The sequence below is a fragment of the Protopterus annectens genome, chromosome 5.part0 (genome assembly GCF_019279795.1).
Source record: "Protopterus annectens isolate FY-2018-M chromosome 5.part0, PAN1.0, whole genome shotgun sequence".
NCBI lineage: Eukaryota > Metazoa > Chordata > Ceratodontiformes > Protopteridae > Protopterus > Protopterus annectens.
In genome coordinates this window covers 742,841,919-742,863,258 of record NC_056735.1, presented here as the reverse complement: position 1 = coordinate 742,863,258, position 21,340 = coordinate 742,841,919, and the positions used below count along the sequence as shown (strand labels likewise).

Below are 21,340 nucleotides of genomic sequence, written 5' to 3'. Positions count from 1 at the left end.
AAAGCCAATTGTTAGTCAGGTGACTTTTTAAGGATGTTTTGAAATCTGCTATTGAGGATTTACTAGTGGTGTTAGAGGGCAGGGAATTCCATCTTCTGGCCATATAGGTAGAGTATAGGGCTTCACCAGCAGAGTTATTGACCTTAGAGACTTCTAATAGCAGTTTGTTACTTGATCATAATACTCTAGTCCCAGTGTATAGCTGGAGTGCATTTCTTAGGACAGGAGTTTTGTCTGGGTAATGTAGGCTCTTATGGGATAGCGTTAACTGGTTATACAGGAGTAGATGAGGGAATTCTAGCCATTGCAGTTGTTTCAAAGCTATACATTGGTGGGTCTTATAAGGAGAGTTGGTGGCAAATCTAACAATTTTATTGCAGCATGTTTCTAGTTTTGAGATTTCTGCTTTTCTTAGGTTAGTGAGAATTGGGGAAGCGTAAGTGAGTGTAAAGAGTAGGCGTGTGCGGGCTATAGTTTCCTTGGTTGTTTTTGTTAGGAAAGGTTTGTTCCTATATAGAATCCCTAGTTTTTTGTGGACTTTTCTTATGATATGGGCAATGTGAATGTCAAATCTCATTACAGTCAATCTCAACACCTAGTAGCTTTGTGTGGGTTACAGGTGAGATAATGGTGTCATTTTGGGATGCTATGTTAAATGGTAAAGAAGGTGATGCGAATCTACTGGGCTTGAAAAGTAGGAGTTTTGTTTAATTGAGGTTCAGAATTAACTGATTGACAGATAACCAGGATTCCACAGATAGAAAGGATGCTTGAGTGAGTGTGTGAAGTTCTTGGATGGAGGGGGCTGTACAGACCAGTGTGGAATCATTTGCATATTGTATGACTGTCATGAGGTGTAGATGTGTGAAGGTTATTGATAAAAATAGAGAAAAGTAGTGGCCCCAGAATGGAGCCTTGTGGAATGCCTAATAATACTGAGAGTAGTGGTTAAAATGTCAGAGTACCCCTGTACTGCCTGTTGTCTCCCTATTAAATAACTTTGAAACCAAGTAATAGTGGATGTAGAGAGACTAAGTGTAGAAAGGACATTGATGAGTTTATCATGTGCTACCCTATCAAATGCCTTAGAGAGATCTAGAAAGAGAGCTGATACAAAATTATTATTGTTTCTATCTTTGTTTACAGTTTCTGTGAATGACAAGAGGGCAGTAGTGGTGCTATGAGAGGGACAAAACCATGTTGAGTGTAAGTAAGACGTTTGTGGGTGTTATGGTGGTCCGTGATTTGTCTATGGATGCACCGTTCTAGAATTTTGGATAGAGGAGAGAGGATTGCAATAGGGCGGTAACCTGATATTTCTTTTGATGTACCCCCCTTGTGGAGAAGGATTATTTAAGATATTTTCCATATATCGGGCATTAGATGTTCAGCTATAGATCGGTTTATAAGAATTGTTACAGGATAAGCTATAGCTTCTGCAGCTATTTTCAGAAATTCAGTTGGTAGCATATTTGCTGCCAGAGTAGTAGGTCTTAACTTTTTATTAGTGGTTTGATTAATGCCATAGGAACAGGTTGAATAGAGAAGCAATTAATGTTATTATTTGCCTTGAATGTTGCCAATTACTGCTGTATGATAGCAGATAGCCTCCAAACCAGGAAGTGAGCTCTTCATTTGGAGGCTCAGAAAGTGTAAGCTGGGGTTCACCAGAAGAACCTGGTGTTTGGGAGCTTGATACCTTATTTGAGACTTCTTTGTGTAGTGTAACAGAAATAGGTTATAGTCGATAACTTTCTAAAGACAGCTTAAGGCACTGTGCTGTTTGTTTGATCTAAAAGATAGCTGAGCTGTTTTCTGGTTTCCCTTTGACTTTACAGAATACATTTTTAACTGGTGTGTGCAGTGTTTCTTTGTACTTACTATTAGTAGAGGTATTAAAAACCCTAATCATTTCAAGAAATAAATACAAAGTAGAGCAAAGTAAGTGACAGTCTTTGCAAGAAGATGGTTTATTAATGACCTCTGGGACTTCACAATTCATTTTTATCAAATGTGGCAGAACAACTGCTCAGCCCATTGTTTGTCCAAGGTCTCATACGTGTGATTAGTTTGTGTGTAGTTAGGATCAGTTCAGCTACCACGAAGCAACTTGTGTTCTGAACATAGTAAATCTGCGCACTGCTTTGTAGACTTTATTCCATTTCTGTCAAATAAACATTCCCTTTATACTTTTGCCTCTTTGCCCCTTCAAATAAAAATTTCCTTTATACGTTTGCCCCTTTGCCATCACCTCAGTGACATCCACTCATGTTCCATATCTTTTGCCCATGCTATGTCCCTTAGAATCTACATTATCTCCTGTCTAGAATCATTATGGCAAACCATTACCTTGTCATTTTCATTCGTCCATGTTAGTTACCTGTGTACAGTCAGTCTTCAGGGGATTAGCCTTCTTCTTTACTCAGATAACTTATTCATTTATTTATTTATTGAACTTCAAAATAGTAGACTAATCATTGTATTGATTTTGTGTTACTTTTGGAAACTTCTGGCTGAAAAAAACATACCTCCAGTACTTGTCTCCAGCGAAGAAATATGTTTTTCCATTATTTTCATTATGTACGGCAGCATCAAGTCTCTTAATACTTAGAGGAAGGCCCAAACTGTCGATGCTCTTGGGATAGCCACGTACTAAGTCATACCCATTCAATGCCCAGAAAGTAGTTCCTACAGAAAAGAAAAAGTGCAGATACAGTTATTCATTTTTATTAAACTATTTTGTCTGACTTTATTGAAAGATAAATAAAACAGCATTTATGACATCAATGTGCCATTCTGCCTTGATCCTAATAAAGAAAAGTGTATGCCCAGACAGCACAAAGACATTTGTAAGGGACTTCACCATGACATTTCACTAATGGCACTGCTTGAAAGAAATCATGAGGTGAAAAATAGTTTGTCATCCAGGATACAATTTTTATCATCCATTTGATAGGTTAAATTTACATTAAAAGTATGTATCCTTTAAAACTAGTATTTCCAATGTTTTGAATGTACTGATTACGTGTGTGTGTGTGTGTGTGTGTGTGTGTGTGTGCGTGTGTGTGTGTGTATGTATCTATCTACACACACACACACACATATATATATATATATATATATATACACACACACACACACACACACACACACACACACACACACACACACACACACATATATGGGTCTATATTAAAAGCCCGAAAGTCCATAACATTGAAGCTATGTACATTGACACATAAAGGTCGATGTACATAAACATCGACACACGTAAATGGCAAAAATCACAATGTCAAATGTGTTACGTCAACAAAGAGTGCCTCACAGGTACGTTAACACCAACATTAAAAACAGAATTTAACCCACTTTTGCAGACCTCCCCCTCAGTATCCCCAGCTTCAGATTTCGGTTTGTGAGACACTCTCATTTACTTGCTACCAAGCTGATGGCCAGAGGAGCGGGAGAGATCATTTACATGTTGAGTATGATGTGGACATTTCAAGTAGTAGGGGGCTCACTACCAAAGATAAATAGCAGATGCCCATAAAACTGATCCCACTTGTGTGCCCTTGCAAACTTCACATAAAAGCAGCTAGTAGGTCAAGGAAGAGATGCTGAGACCATTGCCATATTTAGACATCAGCATACATCCAAAAACTACTTTTTTTAAATAGTGAGTCTCCACCATTGCATGACTAGGTCATCACCTTCTTTTGACTCATAATTGAGTCATTAGACCTGCTCAAGGATTTTACAGCGGGAATTGTTTATATGGGTATTTTCCACTTTCCCAGTCTACCCATGCAACTACCTTCTCTTCATCACGATTTGCATGCACAATGAGTCTTTTAACCTCTTACTTTCATGTATGTCTGTTTAATTATACTAATCTACTAGATTTGGCACTATGAGATGGATACACCTTATTTTAATCTCTTTTATCATTGACTCCTCAGATTACTCAGTCCACAGCATAACAGTTTACCATACAGATCTGTGCATTGTTTAAAGCTATAGTATATAAAAGACAATGCTTAATGTACTCCAGTTCATGGCAGTTTACTCTAAATTTAAGGTTCATTCCACTCCATTATGATTTTATAGTGGGTGGAGAATATGTTCATTGTTATTACTTTATTGCATGCTTCTGTTTGTTTTTGCAAATTGTGATGGAATATTTTTATACATCATGTTGTTATTTTAGTGCCTTTTTTGGCACAGGTCATAGCTGCACAGAGCTTTTGTAATCAACCCTTCCACTCAGCTGATAAACAAATAAATAAAAAAAGCAAGTGAGGTCTTATCATACAAATCATCTATAATACAGAGTGTATCTGTTAATGTGTTTGTTTCCATAGTTTCCTCTGTACTTCTTCATATTTATCTTTTGATCTTTGTGAGTGTGTGTGTGTGTGTGTGTGTGTGTGTGTGTGTGTGTGTGTGTGTGTGTGTGTGTGTGTGTGTGTGTGTGTGTGTGTGTGTGTGTGTATTTTTAGACTGTGCCAAAGGAGCTTTGCATGGCATCTGTACATTGTTGCATATCATTCAACTAAATTCACCTATCATCTAAAACAGATTCACTCCTTTACTGTGACTATTCAATTAAAGTAAAACAATGCTTTACCTTTGAAAATCATTACCAGATCACGAACAGGATTTTCATAAGCAGCATCAACAGGTCCCTGAATTGATGACCAAAATGATGAAATTAAGTGTAACTCAATGTCTACTGACTGGGGGTGTTTTCTCCAGAAGAATCTATGAATAGATCACATGAAATACACTTATTTATTATTCTAAAACAAAAATGTACCAACATGCAAATGAGAGAATGCTTCAAATAGGTCTTTTCTGCCACTAAATAGGAACGCATGACAAATGATCAGAGGCACAGCACATTTTAACCTCTGCATCTAGACTCAAGCAACACACTTAATGACTGCAAAAACCTGTTTCTATATGACCAGTTAAAACTTCAGCAGATTCCAAAATGTGAATCAGATATTAGCTGAAAGTTTCATACCACAAGCCAGCAGCACTGCCTGAGCATATGTTAGAGAGAGTAATGTCCACTTTTTCATGTAGCAACTAATATACAGCAATAATCATGGGGCACTTTCTAAGCACTGAATGCTTGTCAAACACGGGTTTGGGTCAGTGTTTTGAAAATGTAACATAATTTTAGTAAAGGTGGCAGTATATTAACAGTGCTGAAACTTCAGTGGAATAGTACTAATAATAAGGCGTAATGAAATGCATAGCATTGTAATTTATCATGGATCTACTAAGCCATTAAATGCCAGATATACCACTATATGCACAGCCACTGATGTCACTTATATGAGTATGCCACATGAATTTTACATAATGCCATGTGGAAAGCTTCAGCAAATTTAAGGCTCTGGGGATTTCATAAGGGACTGCTGATTTCTCTGGTGAATAGATACCTGGTTATGTGTAATGAAAGATTCAGTTGTATTCCTTCGGCACCACTGAAATTGCCACAGAAGTCTCATAAGGATCAGTCTTGGAGCCACATTATGTACATTCTGTCATTAGACTAAGGAGTAGAAGGATTATTTGTAATGGTAAAAAGGTAAATAAATAATACAATTTATGGAGTTTACAGGAAGATAAATTACATATTTTTGAAATATTATTGCTCAGTTAACCCTCAGCAAAATTTCTAAGGTCTGGGACTTAGGATCTATAAATGCTCTGTTAGTATTACCAGTAAGATTGCAAGTCACTTTGAATGTGATGGCATAAGAAGATCAACAGAAGACTCTTTGTGACACAAAGCAATGCCAATGTGTTGTGTCCACTACATATGTTATACTTGTTCATCATCTTATTATTATGACTAGTAACCATGATGCATCTCTATAGAGAAGTGGTAAGGGAAATGCATTCACTAGTTATGTTTATTTGTTAACTAGGTCAGCAGACTAGTTCAAAGACCCTTTTCAGCCATTCTAGATTCATGGCACTTCTGTCTGTTTGGGGTTAAGATCAGAAGTATGAAATGGCCAAAAGAGGAAATTCTGAAATTACAGTTAACAGTGGGGGAAGCTAGGAGAAAATAGTCAGAGAATGGAAAGAAGGTAATATAGTGGAATATAAAAAGAAGAAGAAAGCAAAAGTATGGATAATTAAGACAGGACTTTGAAAATGGAGAGAAGCAGGAAAGAAAACGCAAACACTGGAGAAAGAGATAGGAAAGAGCAAAAAAGAAAGCAAAGATGAATTAGACACTTATGAAAAGGGAAATTGTAGAAATTATAAACTAAATGAACATTTAACAGAAAAAGAATATTGTTTAATAAAACTGAAGTAATTATAAGGACAGAGTATTAGTAGTCAGTTAAAAAAACTGGAGATACCAATATAAGTGCTACAGCAACGGCGGAGGTGGATTGTGATGGTTGTAAGAGAAAGTCAAAAGATAAAGACTGTTCTATAAAGTGATCTCAAAGAAATAGTGTTATTGAAGAAATATGGTTTATGGTTTCCATAAAGGTTTACTAGTACATCTATTGAAAGTGTGATGCAATAGTGTGAGATTATTGTACTTCTTTGGAAAAATGGGAAAATATAATAAAAATTATAAAGCTCAAAAAGAGCCCCAATAAGCCATGTCCAGGCCAAAAAAAGTGTTGCAGATATCGCTATAATGTAAAAAAGCAAGAATTAATCAACAGACTGATTACTACAAAGCGAGCTGTGAGAAAGATAGAGCAAATCCAAGACCTGTAGAAGTGACTTCAAGTTCAAGTGAGAATCAATGTATTTTATAATGTCAGTAATGATGAAATATTGAAAGAAATGAGCCCAGAGTTATGATTTTAATATAGAAAGCTAATTAATGTTTCTTATTTCAATCTGTACTACATTCTAGGCTGTTGAGCCTAGTTTAACAAAGGCTATTTCAGCAGGTGGCAGTGCAAACTGTGCGCCACTGTAGAGTCAATAAACCATACCCCTGTGGTTTGTGAGAGCAGTGACACATCTTATGCTGTAATATAGTCAGATAGAGTAGCTTAAATATTCTTGCAGCTTTCAGGAAAGCAGACCATTCTGTTATGAGAAGTCAGTTGGCTTTTTGTACCAAAAAGGAAGTGGTCCTCTTGAGTCAGACAAGGAAATTAAAGTATAAATGTTATTTAATGTAGTTCGAATCACCACTGTGATATAACGGTTCTAAAAAGCAATTAGAGTCTCTATACCAAGAACAGACATAATATTTTTATCTAGTTTAGATTATTTTAAGAACAAATTGGACAGTATTATAAGAATGATTGTTTTGGTATATTGGCTGGCTACAAGGGCCTTCTAAATCGAAGATTTTTTAACCAAGTATGACTATATAATATCAAGGTATATACAATGATGTTATCTTAGGTTAATTTCTGCTATAGTGAACAATAAGCTGATAAGGTGGTTAATGGAAGACACGTAGAACAGTGAGTGAAGTACAATAGAGGGAAGGAGGTGCTGTGAGGATTGGGAATTGGTGGACAGTGGGATAGAGAGAGAGTTAATATGGGAGAGGGATACAGGACAGAGAGAGAAGAGAGAGATATGGGTTCATTTAAATGATGATTCTAACTGAAAGCACAGTCATTCATAACTAATCTTACTGGGTCATTTAAGCAAAGTAAAGTAGTATTTTGAAGTCTTCGCTGAGTGATAAACTTATTAAGTTTTGTTAGAGTTAACAATTCTTTTTTTTTTTCAAAACACTGTTCTATACTAGTGAAGCTTATCTTCACTGAGTGTGATATCCTTCAGAAGAATCATGTGTCCTCTCGTAAAGGGTGGTATGTAGACAGCATACCTCTAACATGAGGTGGCTGATAAACAGTGAAAAGCAGGAGACCTAGTACTAAACCATGGAGCACCTATGAAGTGATGGTAATAAAGTCCAAGATGGAGGATCCCTTGAAATGGTCCTGTTATTGAGATAGTTAGCAGACCATGAGATGGATGCATTGCTAGAGCCAGCTTACACAATCTGTCTGTTAGTATACTCTGATCCACTATGTGAAATGCACATTTTAGATCAATCAACAAAGGTATAGTCAAATGATCTTTGCCTAAGTTTGTGATGTGATTCAGGAAGGTAAAGTTGCTAAACCTTTTACTAAAGCTGTGTGGGCATATCAAAATAAATCATACATGCTGCCACAGTTTATTATCCGATTGTGTTTTTGATAATTTTCCAGAGGTCAGTAATGGTTCCTGATGTTAGGAATAGACTAATAATATGAATTAAGGTTCTGGCATGAGTAAAGGAGAAAGTTTAATGAATGTAGGATATGTTTTCCCTTTGTAGTAGCTTTGCAAAATATTTCTTTACAATATCACTAAATAATTTACATAGTAATATGGCTAAGGCAGACCTTAATGGATGGTGCATTGTTGGCCATACCTGGTGCTGGACTTGAGTATATGCCTAGTCTAAAGGTAAAGAAGTCCGTAAGATATTAAGATCTTCCTTATGTGAATGAATCACTCCAAACAGGAGGGTTAAGGAGCGCATGGTTACAGTTATTGAGTTAAATAAGTTTTTTTTTTAATTCCTCCTAAGGATGGTTTTGGATAGTTACAAAAGAGCATGACAGTGTAGTATTTTGCTTTAGCACCTTTTCATATCTTTCCTTGTATGCAAGGTTTGCACAATACATCTTTGGTTCTTTTTCTGGCATCCTGTATTCCAGTTGTGATTTTATGGAGAATCCTGACTAATTGTTATATCTGTGATCTCCACACTGGATAAATCCTGTAATGACTCTTATTCCCTGGAATGAGATAATGAGTTGCACATTATTGGGAATCTTTTTTTTTAAATGACCATACTCAAAGAACTATGGAATGGTCACTAAGGGAATTTGGAAAAACCTGAATGCACATAATCTGGCTTTTTTGTTTGCTATTAGAACTTCTTTAAGAGGGATTTGTTTGGACCATAATTATTAAATATTAAGTCTGGTATGATCAAGAAGGCTTGGTAAGTTTTTTCACAGTAAGTTTTTTTTTATAAGTAATACAGCTCTGACACTAATTGGTGCACCTCGTTCATAGGTAGGTACTAGGCTATTGGCCCAAGGTCCTAAGTAAGCCTAGCCAACAAGGTTCCCTGGCTTACGCCACCCAAGAAGGTTATTTCCCTGTGTCCCTGTCGAGCAGAACCACAGAAGTTATCCCCAGGGTGTATTTCCTATTTCCCATCCACTCATCAAGATTTTTCTTGAAGAGTGCTGATTTGGAATTTTGCTTGACATAGATGGATAGCTTTTTCTAGAGTATGGGAAGTCTCTGGGACAGGAATCTATCCCTCCAGCATGTCCTGTTTATTGTGGTGACAAGGCTTAGGTCCCTAGAATGTGTAGCTTGGAAGGATTGGGATTTCTTTAGGTGTAGCATGTCCAACAGCTCTGGGTCTGTCATAGCTTTATATGTTAGGCAGAGTTCACCTCAGAGTAGGTGCTATGCTATGGAGTAAAGATGGAATTTTTTAAGACTGTCAGAGTAGGGCATCCGTTTGAGGCCAGTAATCCTCTTTGTGAGGTACTTCTGTGGCCTTTCCAGCTGCTGCAGATGTTTTGTGAGGTACATTCCAAAAGGGGCGTTGTACTCTATAATAGGTCCAATGAGTGTCTAGTAGAGGGGAACAATGACCTCTTTTTTCCTGAATGAGAACCCTTTTGTAATGAGATGTGCCATGTAGAAGGATTTTCTGACTACTGTGGCAATGTGATTATCAAAGGAGAGACTACTGTCCACCTGGGTCCTAAGGTCTCTTATCACACATTCGGCATTAAATAGATTGCCACCTATGTGGTAGTGCATGGGTACAGAGTTTTTACCAAAGGATATAACAATGCACTTTTTGGCATTGAGCTTGAGGCCATAGCTCTGACACTAGGCATCTGACTCAGTGAGGCCCGTCTGTAGGATATCCACATTATTTGGGGACTCGACTATAGCTTCTAGTTTGTAGTCATCTGCGAACTTCATTAGCCAGAGGCCTTCTTAGTTAGCCTGTACTTCAGAGAAGTGGATACCAAACAGGAGATGTCCCAGGATTGAACCCTGTGGTACTCAGCTTGTCACTGGTTTTAAGTCAGATTTGGAGTCTGCAACTTTTACAGTGTGGGTTCTGTCAGTGAGCCAGTTGGCAACCCATCTTGTGACGTAGGGATTTATACCTAGTTTAGAGAGTTTAGCGATAATTTCCGAATGGGGGATGGTGTTGAAAGCCTTGGCGAGGTCAAGATAGGCTGTGTGAACCACCTTACCCTAGTCTACGGCTTTGGTGACTGCCTCAAAGAAGTCAATCAGGTTCAGGAGGCATGATCTGCCTTTCACAAACCTGAACTGGGTAGGGTTCAGAGTTTGGGGGTTACCAATGTCTTTGTTTATGAGCTCCATAATGATAATGTTCTATGGCCTTGCAGGCCAGGCTTGTCAGACTAACAGGGCAATAGTTCTCGGGATCAGTGGCGGCTCCCCCCTTTGTGGAGTGGGATAACTGTTGCTGTGCGCCATTCAATGGGCACAAAGTCTGAAGTGAGGCTATGACTGAACATGGTGCTTAGGTGGGGAGCCAGTTCGTTCTGAAGTTCGTGTAAAACACAGCCTGAGATGTTGTCCAGTCCCATGGATTCTGTGTTTTTGGCTTTAGAGAGTGCAGCTTTTACCCTCGTAGTTGTGATTACAGGGACTCTGCATCCTTCCTGTATAGATATGGGCCCATTAGGGGGTGAGAAGGGGTTAAAGTTAGCACTGAACCTATCTGCCAGGATGTTGGCAATATCAGTTGGTGCTATAATTTTTCTGCCGTTGTGTTGTAACTCAGAGCAGATCTGGGTGTTGCCATTGGGATTCCTGACATAGCTATAGAATGCTTTGTGGCTGTCCTTAGAATCAGTGGTGATTTTGTTTTCGTAGCTAGCTTTGAAGGATCTTATAAGGGATCTCAGCTTCTTACTGAACTTGACCAGGTAGCTCCTCTACATATGGGATTTTACTCTCTTTTGCAACAGTTTCTTCCTGTTATTGTAGTGTTTGTTTATGGCAGGGGACAACAAAACTGGCTTCCTTTTTTTGGAGGATAGCATCTTGGTTCTGTTTGAGATAGCGCGATCCATGCACTCATGTAAGTACTTATAGAGTGCATTTGTGTAGGATTCAGCAGTCGTAACTATATTGTCCATTTGCATGGGTGTCATGAAGTTCACCACTTCTGTCTTAAGAAGCATGAAGTTGGCTTTGGAGAAATGTGTTACTGTGGTTTCTTTAATGGGAGGTGAGGGCGGGATGTGAATATCTAGAGTGATTAGCTTATAGTCAGATTTGACCAACGAGGAGTTGACTTCAGGTGTGGAACGCCAGTCACTCATGCTGGTAATGACTAGGTCTAGGATATTGTTGCCTCTGGTGGGGGTGTGGATAAGTTAATCCAGAGCATTGGAATTTATGAATTCCAGAATGCATTGAGCGAAGGAGTTGGTACATGAGTAGTTTTCCCAGTTAATGATGGGGTAGTTGAAATCGCCCATTATTAGGGTGTTTGGTTGAACCCTAATATTTTCCAGTATATCAAGAAAAGAGGAGTGAGAATCCTGGGGCATGTTGGGGGATCTGTAGCAAGCTACAGTTTGGATTGCAGTATTTCCCAGAGTTAGTTGCACTTGGATAACCTCAGATGCATTATGCTGAGCATCTAGCCTGGAGGTGTGAATATCCTTAATGAATATGGACACACCTCCACCTTTGGTGTTCCAGTCCAGGTTAGATGGCCGAAAAGTGTGGTATGAGTTATAGCCTGGTAATGCAGGGGTGCTCTCTGGAGCCTTGAACCAAGTCTCAGTCACTGCACAGATATCGATGCTCTCCATTTTAAGCAGTGCCTTGAGTGAGTGCATTTTGAGATTTAGATTTAGACTTCTAGCATTGAGTAGCATTACCCTCAGTTTTTGCTTGCCTGTTCCTGTTACGGTGGTGAATTTGTCATTTGAACCTTGCCTAAAAAAGGTACTATAGGGGTAGCAAGAGCCTTAGCCAGTATCCGGAATCCCAGGGGCGACAGGTGCAGGCCATTTCTGGCAAAGCATCATGGTCTGTCGACCATGTCATCCCAGGCAGAGAAATACTGGATCCCCTTAGAATGACACCAGAAGCTTAGCCAATTATTGAAGTCAATCATTTTGTACTTGTACTACGGTATCATTCTGGGCGATGGCAGGATGCTACCCAGGGCTACGGTCATACCTTCCTGGGCACTTTTTGTTTAATAAAATCAAACTTCTTCAGATGCAAACATTCAAGGTACAAGTTTCAGTTATATAAAATACCAGGAAGTGCTTGAGCCTGTCAGCTCACATGCTGTGATGACATCAGCAACAATAGTTAACCCTTCCTGTTCTACACACTATGAAAAAATGCTGTTTAAAACTAAAACAATGCTGACAACAATGAACAAGGAAGATTGAAGGTATGGTTTAAAAGTAAAGTATGCTGATAGGTATACTTTAAATAACAAGAACAAATAAACATATGAAATAATAAGGTTACCTATAAGGAATTACTATTACACTGCTGAAATTCCGCACTATAAACTTTTTTTGCAGAGTTCTATCAGAGGGGTCTGTGTAAATGATCTTCACAAGTCGCTGCCCAGTTGCAGTTCTTGGGTAGTTTGGGACTGAAACACAACCGACTACACATGTGCAGGGCAGGGCTGCATTCTAAATGCATTGTGTGTTCGACATTCTTGTGGCACATCACTATGTCTGGCAGTGCTAGGAATCTGTGCAAGGAGAAGTGGAGCTGCTTCACCTTGTAGAGAAACCCTACAGGAGTAAACCATGCTGTCTCTGAATACGAGTGGGTGCAGTGGTTCTGTGTTGATTTAAAATGTATTGCTGCTCTTTCCATGCATGTTTGTTGTATAATTCAATTTCTGGTTAAACTCATGCTAAAGCTGCAATTGATTTTTTTTTTTAAATAAATGAATGACGATTATAGTGTTTCGTGTTTTTTTATTTAATTTCTCTGTCTGTTCAGTTTCACTCTTGACAGCATTCACAAATTAATATTACACCAGCAAGACATTTGGGACAAGCAAGCACAGCTTACCTTTTTTTAGAACAGCTTCTTATTTTTTATTGTGGTTTCAATGCTACTTTATGTCATGGATTAATTTTCAGTATAAGGTTCTACACTTGAATCTGCAAGACCTTGTAGTCTGTCTACAAAGTAAGACACATCTACAACTATAATTAGGGCAGAAATATAATATCCTGTATACTAATCGAAGTAGTGAGATATTGTGTGTTCTGTCTTTCAAAGTGTTATGGCAAGAATTTTCTTTTCCAAGTAATTTTTCAGGGGACCATTTTTATCAACAAAATAAAAGGCAAATCTAACACTTTTGCAGTAAAGACTAAACAATCTGGTGTTGCACAGGGTAAGAAGGTGTTATGTATCTTCCAAGACTTTGCTGCTTCCATTTGTTTCAGAAAGTGTAACAACACATTTTAAGGATAAGCCTGCCATGTACATGACTGGATAGGAGTTCTCGTTACTTTAAAATTGCTTAATGCTGGAGAGGATGGCTATAAGATAGAATGTGGTGGCCTTCGGGTTTTATGTGCCAACACAATGCACCAAAATCATTTGAGCTAGCAACTGGCAAATGTGTTAATGATTGAAACCAATCAGCATAGGAAGCAAAGATAAAAAAGACTAGCTTGGTAATTGGGTGGCCCACTTGACAGAAGTATCCCTTTTTTATGGTGACCCAAAAGCATTGTCTGAACAAGAGAATTGCTCAGAGTCACACAGTAAGTAAATACAGGTTGACTAATCAAACCCTGTACCCTATACTACAGGATGCATTATGTTAACAGAGAAGGGAATTGTATAATCTATCATCGCTTAAAGCACATTAAAAAAGGAAATACATTTGCAATGTTAAGTGTTGAAACAAGTCTGCAGATATGTGTATGATATGTTGTACTCTGTGCTGATACAAGATTAATATTATTTATAAGCATTTTTAATCATATATTGTACTAGCCAGCATTTTTGTTGTTCTGTTAGCCTTCCAGTGTATTTTGACAAAACATTGTTTTTGTTTCCATCTAAATTAATCAGGTATTATACAATGTCTTGAAAATAAGTAAGCTATTAAAAATAAGAAAGGTTTCTATGTAACTTATCATTCTAGGGAATAGATACTTACTTGTCTTTAAAAAATATAATCTCCCCACGTAATGTAGTAATAGCATCAAAGACGATATTAGGATCACAAGTCTCTGGTGTGGATGGTCCAGTCGGTTGGACAGGGTTAGTAGAGCGACCTGTGTTATAGAAATTATAACACCCAATTAAATACATTTCACAACAAGTCTGGAAATAAGTTATAATTTTTAGTAAATTATGAATACAAAATAAGTCAATAAAATATCTGACAGCCAAAGGATGACTATAGCAAGCGGTTATTGGCTTGATGCAGCTGATTTGTCCGTTTAGCCAACAAATCAACTGTTGTCTGAGTTTGAAAAATGTAAGACATTCCATTACCCATCTTGTTTTCACTTATTAGCAGTTTTAAGATCCTTATTTTTACTGTCTATTGAAGATGTTGCCACTTTCTTTTCTGAAACATGATTTAGAAGCTAGAATGGAGATGCCCGCTAAAATGAAAATTATAAATATAGCGTGTCTCTAATCAATACTTTGTGTAATGCTACATTGCATTAAGAGGTGATGGAACAACAGTATCTCTCATTTTATTTATAGGGTACAACAGGTAGTGCTGTCACCTGACAGTAGGAGGCTCCTTGGTTCAATTCTCAGCCAGGGTGCCTTCTATGCAGAGTCTGCATGTCATCCCTGTGTTTACATGAGTTTTCTCCAGGTGGCTTGGTTTCCTCCCACATCCCAAAGACTTGTAGTAGGTGGATTGGAAGCTCTAATCTGGCTATAGGTATGACTGTACATGAATATGTGTGGTACAGGAGAACATCCATGGCAGGGTTGGCCACTGGCAGTTTAAAGACAGGCTATAGATTATGTCACTGTTGAAGAGACACCCTGACCCCATGTGAAAAGAAATGAGAAACAGGTTGTGGATGGATGGATTATACTTACATCACATATGCTTTATGCATCTGTATACCTGGCATGCACTAAATGCAATTAGTGATTGTGACCAGTACTTTTTACGCTCTAAAACAGTTGCTTTTCACATATCAGTTGATACCTCTGGTTAAGACAGGGCAACCAGCATGCTACAAATCTTCATCAACCACCTAACCATTGCAGCAGATTTATGTGAGTACATAATGTGCTCAAGGGCTTTCCTTGTTTACTTTGGCTAGGCACTTGCTACTGCTTTACTAAATAGATAAGGAATCAACACTGCATTTCTTCCAGTATCAAACACTGACTGTTTTCTAAACCATTTTCTTTCTACAATTATAACTTTAGTGTGTATCTCACTATTCTAACATGTATGGCCCAGCTTCAGAAATAACTGTTACTAAACTTATGTTAAAAATAAGATTTTTAAATTCAGTATATGATATTTTTTGCCTACAACCATCTTGATCTGTATCACTACTATACTGCACTTATAGCACAAACTTTCTCACTGTAGCATAAAACATTGCACACAGAATGTTTAATCTATAGCTAAATCTGTATTTATCTGTTTCTATATCTGTATTGCTATCTGTATATCTCTGTTTATATCCACAAGCCAGTTGTTTTTCTGTAGTTTTATGTATCAGATTGCCTCTCTGTGACTCTGTCTGCTTAAAGTGTAAACATGCAATTGTATTATCCCACAAGGGATTCACACAGGCCATTAAAATATTTTGAATTCTATAGATTTTTTCTTCAGGTTACTGTGCAGCATAACATATCTGCATTTCAGACAGGAATGCGACTGACAGCTTTTAAAATGAAGTCACTAGTTTAAGACAGTGCCTGAGTACATTGTAGGCTTTTGTATTTGGATAACTTTTGTTCCATGTCTTCCCCACAGAATTACATTGCAGTGATGAAACGTCATGATTATGCTGTAAAATCAGGAAAAGACAACTAGTTAAGCCCTTCTGTAGCACGAGACCCAGTCATAGCAATTACATGCCCCCAAAGCATTTTTCAAATACTTTTTTTAAATTATGTAATTATATTTTATGCCTTTAATAATCAATTTTAGATTATTTTCAAGAGATTTTTGAAGAATGTTTATCTAGTAAACAGAATACAAAAAACACTTTGCAGCTATTTAAGAATGCATGCTTTGTGTTAAGTTCATTACATGTTGTTAATTTAGTTAGGTGCATATTGTCAATACTTCAGCGTTTTGAGGATTCTCTTAAGCATGCAGATGTGAAGGTAGTAAGCATTTTATTTTTGAGATAGAAATAAGTAAAATATGCATGACAGAATGACAGATTGTTTTGATTATAGTGTTTACTTCATTGAGCTTATTTTTTTTCAGGAATGGTTCCAGTGTTACAAAATATATGTGATACTGGCAGATTTATTTATTGTTTTTGTCAGCATGGCAATCCCACCCTCACTAAGGCCTTTTTACCTAAAAGATATGTGGTATCATGATAACTTCCACTATGAGTCATCAAATGATGACTCCCTACAAAAGCAATTCCCTGAACACAGCTTACAGAAAATCAACCTAGTGAAAAGATTAAGTGTTTTGTGCAGGGGGGAAATGCCCTTACATCCTCATTGGAGGGGTGGGGGGCAAGATTATGCCCCCCTAAAACTTATATATATATATATATATCAGCTCAATGGCTGTACAAGTTCAAAGACAGGAGAAATCCCCTAAAAGAAAAAAAAAATAAAATTTCTGAAAAAGAATTTTGCTTTGTCTTTCAGTTGGTGCAGAGGTTAAGGTTATTAGCTTTAGTTCCTGTGGTGCAGGGTATGATTCAAAAAGCCTTTATTTGCTTATTGTGTGACCTTGAACAAAGTCACTTAACCAAACATTGCTGCCAGTTTTCCCATGAAGAGGGACTATGTGTCCAATCTGCCTACCTAATTAACAAACAGGTATTATTTTTTTTCACACGGAATAAAACATGTTTAATCTATTTACTGTATATAATTTTAATTTCAGTATTTTGTATTCACTCAACTATAATATGTGCTCACCTTTGTATATTCTGGGTAATATGTATAATATGTCTGTACAACTGCGTATATGCTGCATCATTGCTATATATTCTGTTCACCATTTTATATTCTGTTGTACTTTATCCATATCTTTTTATACTTTATGGTTTTGTTATTGCATTTTTTACATGTTTTTCTAGCATAAAATAGAAAACGGCCAACAGGGATCAACACTCTACCTCAATCAGCAAATATAAATAAAATAAAATAAAAATGTTTTAGCTGCATGTTGTAATATTATCACTTCAAACTGTATTATCTCACAAATAAATAAATGCTACAAATTTAATCAAGAAAGACTGTGAAAATAAAACCTCTCACCATATAGGCTTTGAATTCCATTAATATCATCTTGAGGAAGACGGAAATGATTTGGGTTCACAAATGAGTAAGTTGGATACATTAAAGCACCTGGATCATTGGAGTGGCCCAGTCCCAATGCATGACCAAACTCATGAGCTGCTACAAGAAACAGGTTGTATCCTGAAAGGCAACAACAAGCAACATTAATGAAACGTCATATGCAGTATTTGTTTGTGCATTCATATGCAGGCACACAGATGTATATGTGTATATCTATATAAATAGACAGACAGATGGCTGTAAGGAAAGACAAGACAGACATCCGTGGGTGCATTAATATAAAATAAATATATACATACACACAAGAACACATATGTGTGCATGAATTTGTATGCATATAAGACACAATATAAAATAAATATATACATACACACAAGCACACACATATGTGTACATGATTTTGTACGCATACAAGACACAATAATATAAAATAAATATATATGTATATATATACACACACACACACACACACAAGTACACACGTGTGAATGAATTTATATGTGTATAAGACACAATCTATCAGTATTAATAGGAATTATCAGTATGTAATGGGACATGTTGTACAAGATAATACAGATAATACAGTACATGTTGTTCCTATCATAACACAAAATTCTAATTTAAAATTTTAAAAGCAGTTAACCATTGTTTCCGACTCCTGCCTAGGACTTTTACCTCTCATGTTCTTTTTGTTTCATTAGGGTAGGAGTGCATCCTCAAAAGTTAAGTCTATAGCAAAAGTCCACATTTTAGCAGGTACCAAAATAATGCAAGGCCTTGGTCTGAAAGATTGTCATATATAAATTAATTTAAATATATTTATGGGGTTTCTTTCTGTTATTTTTAAAATATAAAACTGAAAATTCTGAAGAAGCTCAATTTTGACATCTCATTCTGGCATACATTTATAACCAAGAAAGTACCAGGTGTGGTACAGGTTATAGCACTAGTAGCCTTAAAGATGTCACTTAGTCCTTTGACAGACATTCATAAACATATTTTCAACCCCATGCTGATCCTTTTACATGCCAGGTAGCATTCACTTTGCATTCTGTAAAGATCATCCTTACACACTTATATATTCCTGTGTTGCTGTTTACCAGACACCCCACTGTTCATTTGCTGCCCCCCCACCCATTTATAACTTCCTTGTTAAGTGCTTGCTTGCTTGCTTACTTATCTATCTATCTATCTATCTATCTATCTATCTATCTATCTATATGTTTGCTAATTGCATAAGTGGGATGACTTGAAGAACCCTTTTCATCCATGAACCAGTCCAAAGGCATATCAGCTGAAAGCTAAGATACAACAGACTGCCACCCTCAGCTGTCATGGAAGGAATGCAGCACTCTTAAAAAATTCTACTGTCTCTTTAAAAAAATCTAATTTTCTGTTATTTTTAAGATATTTATACAAAATAAAGAACTTATTTACCTTGATGGCCCTTAGACCAAGTTTCATCCTCATCAAAGTGAGCATCTCCACCAATTCCTTGTCCAGGAGCAAAAGCGTGGGCTAGTGTCCTATGAGGTCCATCAAAAGGATAGTAGTCACCATGCTCTGAAATCAAAATGACAGCATTCATTATAATTCTGAATAAGATGTATTTCATGACAAACAGCAAAATTAGTTGTGTTTTATATCTACCTCTTCTGCCAAACAAAATCATAATGTCAGCTGTGGCTCTATAAATCCTTTTAAACATCAGTGGGCTGACATCACTCCAGACCTGAAAAGCCTTTGCAATGGCATGATCCACATCAGCAGCTGCCATATCAGGAGTATAGTTTTCAATTCTAGAAATAGTATAAACATTTAGTTATTAAGAATATAGTGAATTAACATATTACATATTATCTGAAGAACTGTAATTGGAATTACCTGTATGTTATTTCTTTCTTATTCCATTTTGGCTGACCAGGGAATGTGCTGTAATCACCAACATCAGGAACTCCACAGCGCGGTGCTTTCATTACTTCTAAGGTTTTAGAATCTAATTTACCAGTTACATTCAGACCAAAAAATATCTGCATCTCACGGAGTTTTTCCACTAATGGATTCAGTGCAGACTTTCTAGAAAGTGGAACATCCATCTTGAGATTATAGAAATGCTTGAGGTAGTCCTGTAAAAGGAAATTTACAGGTCTTGAAATGCATGTTAGGAGACTTTATAACCAAGCATATATGATGAATATGTAAAAAGTAACTGATATTAATTATCATTCCATCACATATTATTAACATGATTTTAGCAAAATATTTTCTTTATATCCAGCAAAAGTAAACAATCTTGCAAATACAGACATGCTCCTCGTCTCTCCCTCCTAAAAAAATTACAGTTATGGTTCCAGGTCTATTTCATATTATTCAGAATGAAATGTAGGAGTGAATAAATACCAGCTTAAAAAAGCAAGTAATTTGCAATTTAAATCAGTACATAATAAATGCATCTCTTTATTGTGATATTTCTCTCAAATTAAAATGCTGTGATTGATAAATGTAAACAATTGAATCTGATATTCAGAAAACTAAACTCTGCCAGGAATGAGTTGTTTTACCGTTAAAGTGTATGAGGTGCTCTTCGAGGTTTATGGGAAAGTTTTCTAACAAGCTTCAGACTGAACCAGTCAAGTATCTGCATTGTAAACCAAACAGTAATCTGTTTTTCTGCATTCAGACAGTATGGTTTTAGATCAGGGCAGGGGAATTTGCAGGTGATAGCATAAGAGACTTCTGTTTAGAGCATGTCTGCACTGTTATCATGCATATATCAAGAGTTCAAAATGCTTCTTACTGCATGAAGCTTTTTACAGAGTCTGTGACTTATTTTTAAGTCATTCCTTGCAGTATATAAACTGTTTAATAATGTACATCATAATAGCCAAGAAATCTGCACTATTAAAGTATTATTCTGAGAAACAAATTATACACCATCTTAGGTTTGCTATTATTTTTCACTGTCATCACCACTGTAGTTTTAATGGTTACCTGTGCAAACTGCATACTGTTTTCATCCTTTCCTGTTTCACGCGGCAATGGGACTGCAAAAGCAAAGGCTATGCCTAACAACAGCAACAGTAGATGGACTCCCATTATGTTACCTACAGTATAAAGTTTACAGTTCTCAGCCTATATCTGTTTTTCAGAGGCTGTTTGCTCTTTATATACAGATCTGACTTGCATTGCCTTGTCAGACTTGCGATGATTCATTAATAACATCCCCCAATCATGAAATGTGAGAAACAGACAAAACAACACCTTAGAGAGGAAATGACCTAGCACAATACAGTTTAAAATTCCCTAAATTTCACAATACGTTGAAGAAATTAATAGAAGTCCTAGAAAATGTTGTAATTATTTAATGATGGCAATAATCTGTCCAAATAAGTACATTATTTTAACAAGGTGAGAGGCCATTTAAATAAATAACATTTTATAATGTACCTTATTATTCATTAGAAATAAAATAATAATACATAGGTACTTGATAATGCTAGATTATTTGATTTTTGGCCATTCAGAATCGTATTCATTTGCATAAAACACTTCACTTTATCATACCTGAATATAGAAATGAATAGCTGTCCTTATGCGTCCTTTTTTTTTTTTTTTGTATAATTACTGTAATGTAATAAAGGCCAGTAACCTGCATGATTTAATCACAGCTAGCAATGTCCTGCAGACACCAGAAGGTGCTAATCAAAATTACATTTTCTGTGCTTGTCTATCATACTAACGACTGTCACTAGCTTAC

General features: G+C 36.7%; 1 protein-coding gene across 1 annotated transcript in view; it reads right to left on the bottom strand.

The window, feature by feature from the left end:
- The window catches only part of LOC122802792 (matrix metalloproteinase-18-like), a 25,197-nt gene extending 4,489 nt beyond the window's left edge, over nucleotides 1-20,708 (bottom strand). Inside the window, exons 1-8 of the mRNA XM_044072587.1 lie at nucleotides 20,575-20,708; nucleotides 19,468-19,709; nucleotides 19,234-19,382; nucleotides 19,021-19,146; nucleotides 17,542-17,703; nucleotides 14,252-14,369; nucleotides 4,625-4,758; nucleotides 2,529-2,688 (exon numbers count right to left, since the gene is read on the bottom strand). Coding sequence (XP_043928522.1) covers nucleotides 2,529-2,688; nucleotides 4,625-4,758; nucleotides 14,252-14,369; nucleotides 17,542-17,703; nucleotides 19,021-19,146; nucleotides 19,234-19,382; nucleotides 19,468-19,709; nucleotides 20,575-20,679 — 1,196 coding nt within the window. The 5' untranslated portion in view covers nucleotides 20,680-20,708. The remainder of the gene's footprint in view (nucleotides 1-2,528; nucleotides 2,689-4,624; nucleotides 4,759-14,251; nucleotides 14,370-17,541; nucleotides 17,704-19,020; nucleotides 19,147-19,233; nucleotides 19,383-19,467; nucleotides 19,710-20,574) is intronic.
- Between the last annotated feature and the right edge of the window lie 632 nt (nucleotides 20,709-21,340).